The 11,095-nt window shown below is 44.0% G+C and overlaps 1 protein-coding gene across 2 annotated transcripts; it reads right to left on the reverse strand.

The window, feature by feature from the left end:
* Nucleotides 1-2,191: 2,191 nt before the first annotated feature.
* Nucleotides 2,192-11,012, reverse strand: airim (AFG2 interacting ribosome maturation factor). Of its 2 annotated transcripts, XM_084312376.1 has the most exons (5): nucleotides 10,964-11,012; nucleotides 10,408-10,511; nucleotides 9,670-9,849; nucleotides 6,341-6,459; nucleotides 2,192-2,732 (listed from the first exon to the last, which is right to left on the reverse strand). In XM_084312376.1, exons 1-5 carry the CDS (start codon nucleotides 10,988-10,990, stop codon nucleotides 2,692-2,694), a joined length of 471 nt encoding a protein of 156 aa, XP_084168502.1. In that variant the 5' UTR covers nucleotides 10,991-11,012; the 3' UTR covers nucleotides 2,192-2,691. The 2 variants fall into 2 exon arrangements, with proteins under 2 accessions (XP_084168502.1, XP_084168501.1); XM_084312375.1 differs by having other exon boundaries at nucleotides 10,408-11,008.
* Nucleotides 11,013-11,095: the final 83 nt, after the last annotated feature.

Consider the following 11,095-nt stretch of genomic DNA (forward strand, 5'->3'; position numbering starts at 1 on the left):
AAACACTAGATGGCGCAAGGCGGCCATCTTGCTACAGTTAACTACTGCTTTAAGTTGAGTGATCTGCACAAACAAAACGACTCTTAACTCGCTGAAATCTTGACGGATTTACAAACGTTATTAAGGTGGCCGATTCTTGCTTGAAAGAGTTTTTATTAAAAAAATTTAGTATTTTCATATGAAAGTCCATTATGAGTATGCAGTATGATAACTACATCTCCGACGTTTTTATCAAACCAAAACAGTTGAGAATTGAGCAAGCTATGGTTATTTCAATAGTACATGCACCATAGACATTCATTCACGTTATGAGTGGGGGCGTCCTGCCCTGTAGCAAGATGGCCACCATGTGGCAACGTCAGTCTCCGTTGGCCAGCAGCGCGGGTGAGTCATCTAGTCTTTATATATATATCTATGGTTGAGACTCGGAAGGCTTTCAAATGTACAACTGCTGAATTTCTATTCTTCTGCATTACCTCTTCATTTTTTTTTAAAGGGGAATGCCACCCATTTTAACAAATCATATTATGTTCTTCCTGTGCCCCGGGGCCGTCCAATCGGTGTTCTTGAAAATGCACCACCACTCTCTCCTGAAGCTAGAAATCAGAGAGAACCCTTCAAATCGATGATGTAACTAGAATGTCAAATCCGGGGCTGCTCCATAGACAATGACTCAGGATCTGGCTCTATGAGGCCATCAAATGTTTGCGTGAGCTCTTAACACACCCAAATGGGGTTTATCTTCTAGCATTCCTAGATGGTCTGACCCTCATTTGGGTGTAAGAGCTCACGCAGACAGATTCGTCAATTCACAGCCCGATTCATTGTCTATAGGGAGGTGTAGTCTGACGTCACTTTGGACCGCCCGCGAGGTCCACCCGTAGCTATAGGGATTTATCCTTGGGGAAAATGGATTATCGGCTATTGTAACAATTCTGCCTCATGATGAACATTGGAAAGCTTTTCCATTTTTGCACAAAATGAGTTCCTTTCTATCACTAACATTATAGTTTAAGCATTTTTGGTTGAAATAAAATTAGGCGTTTTTTTTTTTTTTTTACAATTAATTGCTCATATTTTCATGTTGAGCTATAGATTGTGGATGAATACGCACAGAAAGGTACACCATGCAAATGTTCATGCTTTTATTTGTTTTAAGCGAGACGATTTAGGAATGGGCAATGGGGAAATACGTTGCAATTTTGCGAAGGTGGACCGGCCGGAAACAGCAACGACGTAACCACTACACCTCCCTCGGGAGCAGCCCCAGATTTGACATCACAGATCGGAGGGTTCCCTCTGATTCCAAGCTTGTTTGAGTGGTGCGTGTTCACACACACTGACTGAACTGTTCTGGAGAATAACACACTAAAATGGGTGCCATTCCCCTTTAATCTGAGTTTTAGCTTATATTATGAAGGTATGTAATTTATTTATGAATGTATTCAATAAACTTGTTTATTTTTGTATATCTATTTATTTTTTCGACTTCATCTCCGATAACTTTTTACATATCGATTTGATATCTGGCCTTTACTGCCACTGTTGGTACAGTATATATAGTAGTACCTGAAGAAAGAAAATATTTCCTTGCTTATTCTGTGAAAAAGCCAGAAAAGGTCTTTGTTGTAATCTAGGTTTAGCGAGTCGATAAAACACTTTACTTGTTGTAGCGCGGTTCCGTTTGCTTGTGTTGTGAAGATTGCAGTGAGTTCTTTCAGTGCCTTTCTGTGCATTGCATCAGATTTGTCACATAATAATAACCTGGTTGAATTTGTATTTGCATTGAGTAATAGTTTTGAAAATGTATTAAATGTTTCTAAAGAGTGTTTTAATAATTATGTTGTTGTCGTTTTTCCCCCCCCCCAGGTGTCCTAGATTTGATTTATTTCACAACTACACTCTTACGTACGAGTCATTTCCCAAGAAATAGCACAGTAACCAAATTCTTTATTTTAGTACAGTATGTGTTGCCTCTTACAAAGTCGCTGTGGAAATGGTGGAAAGTAGGGGTGGGAATCACCAGAGGCCTCACGGTACGATATTATCACGATACTTAAGTCATGATACGATAGTATTGCGATAAAAAATATATTGCGATATTAATATTGCAATATATTACCTTTTTTCAATTGCAAAGTAAAACTTTGTCAACATGTTTTATCTAATAAAAATAAGTTTGTCTGTTCATCTCACGTCAATCATTTTTATTGCAGCAAATTGGATTTTCTCAAGCAGAAAGATGTCAACACTGTAATCTATGTTGCATGTACCTGACAAACTGAACTGTTTGTATTACAGTCATATTCCAACTTAACTGAATGCACGTGTGTGTGTGTGTGTGTGTGGACTACTGTACTATTACAGGTATTGAAATTAACAATGCAACTTCCTTATACAAAAAAAGTAAAAGAAATGTGCATAATAAAATATCGATATTTTCCCCCACCACTATTGGAAAGATAATTTTCCAAAGCCGAATCGTCCATCTCTCATCCACAGTCCCGTGGAATGAGGTGTTTGTAGCCATCAACAGGGCTAGCAATGTTTTCTCCCGTAGCGTGACACTCCTTAGAGTAATACACCCACTACGTTAAAATCCAAATGTATATCCAATATATCTTGATCCGGTTATATCTAGAGTACATCAGGAGCTCTGTTCCTCTCGTCTTCGACCTCATCAAGGCCTCTTCACTGGGACTCCATGAAGAAGGACACTTTACAGAGTGTATCTGGAATGAGACACAGATCCGATTACTTGTCATACAGTATATATATTTTATATATATATTTATATTCTATTTTATTTTGGTGTGTTATTAGTCAGGTTGTGGAAGTGCTGTTTCTGTGTGTCTGTGCATCACGCACTTTGATTACATGCACTTTTACTGTAAATTGTGCCTCTATGCATTATTATGCACTTTACTATGATATGCACTTATGGGGATGTTGATATCAACCTTAGCATTTGTCCCTTTTATACTGTCTGTTTTTTTTTTTTTTGTACCGTTTCTACTCTGTTCCTGTATTGGATTAGTTGTAGACACAGTGTAGCTCTGTACCTGTATTCCAATGTGGATTCGTCCATACATGGCAAATACAATCTCTGACTCTCTCTGATATATTCAGGTGGAAGATATGCTCACATATTAGGAAAAGGACATGTATTTCGGATCTTGCCTCCATAAAGTACGGTAAGTGTGTTGCGGTGCAGCTTGTTTATCACTTGTGGGGCGACAGTAGATCATGAGGTAGAGCGGTCGTCTGGTAATTCCGGAGGTTCCCGGTTCGATTCCCGCTCCACCCGGGCAGCGTGTCGAAGTGTCCTTGAGCAAGACACTTGACCCCTAATTGCTCCCGATGAGCAGGTTGGCACCTTGCATGGTCACCTCCGCCGTTGGTGTGTGAATGTGTGAGTGAATGGGTCAAATGTGAGGAACAAATTGTAAAGCGCTTTGGATGAAAGCACTATATAAATGCACCATTTACTTGGTAAAGGACCATACCGGTGTAGTTTGGACCTCTCACTATTACCGGATATTGTTTTAGTCAATCTCAGCCTGCCTTACTAAACACCAGTCACACTGCCGTTGGTGTCGAGAAGAGGTGGAACAGTTTGTACTCCATGACAATTGTTTGAAAGTAGTTAAGTTGCTAGTAGGCAGAGGTAATTCACCCCGGTGAGCGCCACAGCGCCATTTACTTTCGCGTGTCCAGTTGGGTTAGGAACTCCCGGGTGCAAATTACTTTCGCAAAAGCTAAAGCAAAAGGTGTTGTGGATTTCACAAGGGTAACTTGCCTATTCCTAGTGACTTCCATGTTTCATGGAGTGTGTTTCCACTCCTTTTCGACATCAATGGCAGTCTGAAAGGCAGGCTGATGTCTGCCTAAACATACACCTGTGCACACCTGTGCACAAACACAATTGTTAAAGACGGGAACACTCTCTGGTAATGCCAAGAAGTCAAAGCTACACTGGCATGATCCTTTAACACTTTGAATGCCCATCACGAGATATCTCGGGTTATCACCCCTGCCCCCTGAATGCCCATCACGAGAATTCTCGTTTTATTTTTTTTATTAGCGATCTGAATTCATATTTCATCAACCGAGTCTACCGTTGGTAAACCTGCCCCGCCAGGTGCTCAGATGTGAAAAAAGCGCCCCCTATCGTCTCCCAGATGGTAATGCACCCTTTTGGATTGGACTCAATGAAAATGGATGAGAAAAAAAAACTCTGGAATCCACATTTTACTTCTCACGCATGTAACCGGAGCCGATCAGATTCATTCTGGACCCTCAGCACAGCGTGTAATATGTGTTTTACAGTATACGCGTTGGATCAATAAAAGGATAGATTTTTGGAATGGCGATCAGGAATTGGAATAATCCATTTGGATACCATCTGATCTCAGGTAAGGAATCTATTTTACCAGTCTTAGGATAATCAGACCCGTTTTCACGGAGATATAAGCTTTTCCCCTATATGTGATATGGCTGTTTGACTGTAAGAGCGATCAGGAACTGAGAGAATCGATTTTCAGCTCGCGGCACCAGCGTGCACGCGTACACATATACTATCGATAATCTAGCGTTTATTTGAAAACGATTCATAAATAGGCCGAAAAATGACAACATTCTAGAATATTACAGTACAGGGCGATTATCATGGAATATTTTTTTTTCTTGAAAACAAGGGCTTTTCAAAATGCTATAAAACGGAAATGAACCGATAAAAAAACAATCCGCTTCGACAATGTTGACTGGAAATGAGTCATTGATAAGCGACGGGCAGATTAGACACATAGCCATAATTTAAAACATAGATTAGGCGATATTAATGCTAACATTGAAGTGGATGGTGGGCATTCAAGCACTAAATGTGCGCCCCCTGCTGGGCACTGAAAGTGTTAAAAAGGTATCCAAAGGCTTTTGACCACTAGTTGATGGAATCGGCGGAAGAGCACAATAGGAGAAAAGAGATCCCAGAAGAGCGTGCATTAAATTGTGTTCTTCCAGCACGAGGACGCTCTGGTACGTTTAAACATTTTAGTTTTTTTTATTTGTGAATTTTAAAAGCTACCGTGTGGTTAGTGGATGATAAAGTAAACTTCCTGCCCGACTTTGAAGTTATTGGTGTTTTTGAGGATGGGACCATTGGTCTTTTTTCCCCCCCTTCTTCTTTTTAATACTGATTCATGATATATGATGACATCTTACCTGAGACACCCTCTTCACTGGGTGAGCCCCCCCCCCCCCCCATCTCTTACCTGAGAGACCCTCCTCTTCACTGGGTGAGCCCCCCCCCCCCATCTCTTACCTGAGAGACCCTCCTCTTCACTGGGTGAGCCCCCCCCCCCCCCCCCCATCTCTTACCTGAGAGACCCTCCTCTTCACTGGGTGAGCCCCCCCCCCCATCTCTTACCTGAGAGACCCTCCTCTTCACTGGGTGAGCCCCCCCCCCCCCATCTCTTACCTGAGACCCTCCTCTTCACTGGGTGAGCCCCCCCCCCCCCCCCCCATCTCTTACCTGAGAGACCCTCCTCTTCACTGGGTGAGCCCCCCCCCCCATCTCTTACCTGAGAGACCCTCCTCTTCACTGGGTGAGCCCCCCCCCCCCCCCCCCCCCATCTCTTACCTGAGAGACCCTCCTCTTCACTGGGTGAGCCCCCCCCCCCCCCATCTCTTACCTGAGAGACCCTCCTCTTCACTGGGTGAGCCCCCCCCCCCCCCATCTCTTACCTGAGAGACCCTCCTCTTCACTGGGTGAGCCCCCCCCCCCATCTCTTACCTGAGAGACCCTCCTCTTCACTGGGTGAGCCCCCCCCCCCCATCTCTTACCTGAGAGACCCTCCTCTTCACTGGGTGAGCCCCCCCCCCCCCCATCTCTTACCTGAGAGACCCTCCTCTTCACTGGGTGAGCCCCCCCCCCCATCTCTTACCTGAGAGACCCTCCTCTTCACTGGGTGAGCCCCCCCCCCCCCATCTCTTACCTGAGAGACCCTCCTCTTCACTGGGTGAGCCCCCCCCCCCCCATCTCTTACCTGAGAGACCCTCTTCACTGGGTGAGCCCCCCCCCCATCTCTTACCTGAGACCCTCCTCTTCACTGGGTGAGCCCCCCCCCCCCCCATCTCTTACCCGAGAGACCCTCCTCTTCACTGGGTGAGCCCCCCCCCCCATCTCTTACCTGAGAGACCCTCCTCTTCACTGGGTGAGCCCCCCCCCCCCCCCCCATCTCTTACCTGAGACACCCCCCTCTTCACTGGGTGAGCCCCCCCCCCCCATCTCTTACCTGAGACCCCCCCCTCTTCACTGGGTGAGCCCCCCCCCATATCTTACCTGAGACCCCCTCCTCTTCACTGGGTGAGTCCAGGGACTCCCATCTCTTGGGAGCGGACTCCAGAAGGCTGAGGTCACCAGGCCTCAGGGTTTGCAACAGAGCTTTCCTCCTCACAAATCTGAACACATAGTTGAGGAAAACAAAAATCCTCTCCCTTGCTTTCCCTCCTCCCTCCCTCCATCCATCAACGCACACACAGTCACACGCCTTACATTTAATCCATAACACCCGACGTTAAACATCACCACTACGTACTTAACCCTAATTAAAAAAAATAAAATGTCATACTGAAGTCCAGTTTTCCAGGTTCTGTGCTTGTGAGGACATTTGGATGCCATATGATAGTAATATCATAGTATTAGGGCTGACCCCTATTAGTCGACTAATCGGTCGAAAGGAGCCGTAGTCGACTGCCAATATGCGAATAATAATGCGAATATAATAATAATAAAAAAATATTTTTTATAAAAGATTATTATTATTATTTTTTTTTATCATTCTTTCCAAAAGAAAAGAGGCCTGGAAGCGTGGCTAACGCTAATGGCACACATACCAGAGGCTAACTGCCTACAAAAACAGGCACAGAGGCACTGAAAGAGGATTTTAAACCCATCTAATGAACACACTAGACTAGACAAGTATCAAGATGCATCCATCAGTGGACCAATTGCATGCTTTTGCAGAGGACAAGAAGCCTTCAGTCGACTCCTTCAGACATTAAGCACCCCCACAGCCCAAATGGAATGATAAAAAAAAAAATATATATATATATATATATATATATATATATATATAATACTTTTTTTTTGGTCTACTAATAGTCGACTAACGGCACATTTTGGCCAATCATAGTCGACTATCCAAATCCTTAGTCGGGGACAGCCCTACATACTATACACACTAGGGATGCACCGAAATTTCGGCTACCGAAAGTTTTCGGCCGAAAATGGCAAAAAATTGCCTTTCGGCTTTTGGCCGAAAGAGTTTTTTTCACAGAAAATATAATACCGAAACAGAAACAACCTGTAACCTAACGCGTGTTGTTGTGATGATGTCGCGCTGTCGGGAGTCGCGCTGTTTCTATGTAAACTCTGCGCGCAACGCATCCAATAAATGCGTGTTTAACATCCTTATTTACTATATGCCCGTCGCGGTTAATCACTGAGTGATCTAATATGCATATTCTTCAGAGCGAGAGGGGGGGGGGGTAGTGTTTCTCACATTGACGCTGTCTGTCGTTGATAATATAATCTTTCTCGAGCATACACGTCGCGCGTCTACTGTGCCGAGTCAAGAGAGCACATTCAACTGGGGACTAGAAAGGTGCGCTCAGTAGAGCACAGATGTCCGCCGCGGCAGCCAGAGAAAAGATGGAATTAATGTGCTGTATGCATTCAGAAGTGCTGAATAAATGTTTTATGGACCCATAATAGTGATTATTTATTATTTAAGTTAAGTTTTGCCATAATCATATATTTTTCCATAATCATAATGTTCCACAACATTGGTAAAAAAAAATTCTATTCTATGAATAATTTTCGGCCTTTCGGCATTCGGTTTTCGGCCAACTGTTTTCTATTTTCGGTATCGGTTTCGGCCAAGAATTTCCCATTCGGTGCATCCCTAATACACACACAACCACACAAATGGGCAAGAAATAATCCTCATCTCATTCTCATCCTTAAGCTTGTTTTATGCTCAAATGTGAAAGTGGATACTTCGCCGAGGGTAGCGCAGAGGGTAGCGCAGAGGGTAGTGCCGACGGCCTCTGCGAGGTCTACATGCAGCTGGCCAAAGAATTGTCGGGCAGTCAACTGCAACTGCACAGTCAAGACTGCGTGTGATGAAATACTATTAAGAGTATTACTAGTGTAAACTACTAAAGAGTCAGTCGCAGTCAACCAGCACCTCCTAACGGGTCTAACCCTTTAGCTCAGCTGGTTAGTGCGGCCACCTGTGGAGCCCTATGGTACCGGCCCGGGTTCAAATCAACTCGGTTACATTGGTGACAGCGGTGGGATCTCACTGCCCTGTGAATCTGTATCCAGGTTCACGTAGCAATGAGGGTGGGATCTCAGTGCCTTAACCTCTGGGAAAGTGCGCACGTGGACGAAAGGACGACACACTTCTCGGGGGGAGCACGACTGTAAACTACTGCTAACGGTCGGACCCTTTAGCTCAGCTAGTTAGTGCGACCGCCTGTGGATCCTATGGACACAGGTTCAAATCCACTCAGTTACACTAGGATGAGGGGCAGGAAGGATCAGCCATTGACCCTGGCCACCCATGGAACCACCTATTCCAAAATACTTCCTCTGGGACATAGCGATGTTCCACATGGACCAACATCAGCTCACGTAGGGCTGGGTGATATGGCCAAAATGTTTATCACAATAACATTTTTCATATCGTTCGATATCGATAATTATCTATATTTTTATTATTATTATTTAAACAACAGATGTGTAGTGGGTGCTATGGACATAATTCACCATTAGATTGTTTTGATGTATTGATGGGGCACTGTCACTTTAATGAGGTTGGTTTTGGGGGTTGGGCTTAGAGAAGACGCGCTGGTGGAATGTCATTGATAAAATGTTTGGTGACGAGGAGCTGTCAGAGTTTAGCACGGCATAGATCTGACAGCTGTCACTTGTGCCAAAAGAATAATAAATTACACACTACTTGGTGTTGTCGCAAGATAGAAATTGTGCGTCTCTCCTTTCCGACGATTTCTACAGATGTATGTTTATTTTGCAGCAATTCTTTGTCATTGCCGCCATCTTTAGTGTTAGAGCCCCTCACACTCCAGTTCTCTGGCTGCAGCTGGTTTGAAAGCGAAAGTAAACCGGCTTCTCTGCTCGCTGTGGCTCCAGGGGAGTTGAACAGTTCTGGCTCTGCTAGTTTCTTTTCGATCTTTTGGCACTTTTTTGGTGGACAAACCACCGCACATGTGCACCATGATGACTCACGACTGGAGCCTAGCTCTGCTAGCACACATAGCCTACTGTGTACAGACGGTTTCAAACTGTATTTTAAATTAGAAAGCAAACAAAGTAAAGAGAAAAAGACATCTCAATTTTGTCAGTATTGTCATTTGGACAAGCAAAGCCATTACTTTAAGTTGCAGGCAAGAAAGACAAGTCTGTCCACTGTCTCCGGTTTTAAAGCTGCCCTGTCGCAGGTCACAATACAAATAATTATAATATCGGTATTCTTTTTATTATCGATTATTAAAATATATCGCAATAATTATCATTTTATCGCCCAGCCCTAAGCTCATGCAGCTTTTTCATGTCCCTCCTGAGACTCTTAACAGAAAGGATACTGACGGCGATAGTGGCGCTCTGCGTCCTGAAGCCACGCCAACATGTCAGCGACTGAGGGGAACGTGGCAGACCTCTCGGTGCAGGTGGGCATGTCCAGACTGTCCACGTTCTGATCATACAGCTGGAAGGCTCCAAACACCTGGTTACTGACAGCATCTCGCACAGACTGGAGACAAGACCTGAGAGAGAGAGAGAGAGAGAGAGAGAGAGAGAGAGAGAGAGAGAGAGAGAGAGAGAGAGACCACAAAGTCAGTCTTTTTGGTTTCAGGGGATAGTGTGATTGATTGATTGAAAACTTTATTAACAGATTGCATATATCTGACATACACAGATATACAGTACCGTTACATTTGTGACATACACGATAAGGCAAATATACAGTAGGCCTACACTGTTAAACATGAATGAATGACAACTTTATTTAACAGATTCCAGAATGGGTACAATACAGTACGGCTTGTCTTGTTTATATCAGGGTCCCCCATTTTCAATTCATAGACATTTATGACATACACAACATACATGACATCATGACATTTATGGCATAGGGACTTACATGACATACAGGTATATAGTACTGTTACATTTGTGACATATGATATGCAAATATACAGAGCTGTTACCCTAAGGTGTAGTTCTGTAAATTGTGATGCAGGACTTGGCTAGAGAGGCAGCACAGTTGATAACTACCGGTATATATTACATGATGTACAATAATTGCATTGCGTTACACTTACATTTTCTCCTCGAGTTTCACCAAGACGGTATCCACTGCTTGTGTGAGCTTGAAGTGCAGACGCTCTTGCAGGTCAGGGAAAGACCTCAGAGGGGTGTTGGAGATCTGGACATTGGAGAGAGCCCTCAGCTGCTGTGCTAAATTGCCAAGAGACACCACCAAAGGGGTGCATTCTGTCAACGCAGAATTCCATAATTTCTGGTTGTTCTCCACACACTGAAAGCATTTCCTCAGTACTTGCTGGAGGGATAATAATAGTGCTGGCTTGGACATCGCAAATGACATTCAGGCATCAGTTAGTTTCCAGCCATGAGAACAAGTTGATTGATTGAAAACGTTATTAACAGATTGCAGAATGGGTACAGTACAGTACAGCTCAATACATACAATTGTTAAGGGGATGCAGACCAGAGAAAGACTTTCGTCTTGTTTACATCAGGGTCCCCTCATGTGGATGCACACAGGTTTAACGGCTCCTTCGATAAGCAAGGCAAAACGCTCAACCAAAAAATGCAGTTGTTACCCTACTTTAACCCTTCAAAACCCTTCCTGTTTACATCATGGGTGTATAATATTGCTGCCATGCTGCTGCTGTTGTTGTACTCAAGTTCCGGTCTCCTGACGTCATTATTGACGTTTGGTTTCTGGTTGGTCGAAATTAACCTTGTAGCTGAGCGAAGGAGTAGGTT

Source organism: Notolepis coatsorum (genome assembly GCF_963971535.1).
Source record: "Notolepis coatsorum genome assembly, chromosome: 4".
Lineage (NCBI taxonomy): Eukaryota > Metazoa > Chordata > Actinopteri > Aulopiformes > Paralepididae > Notolepis > Notolepis coatsorum.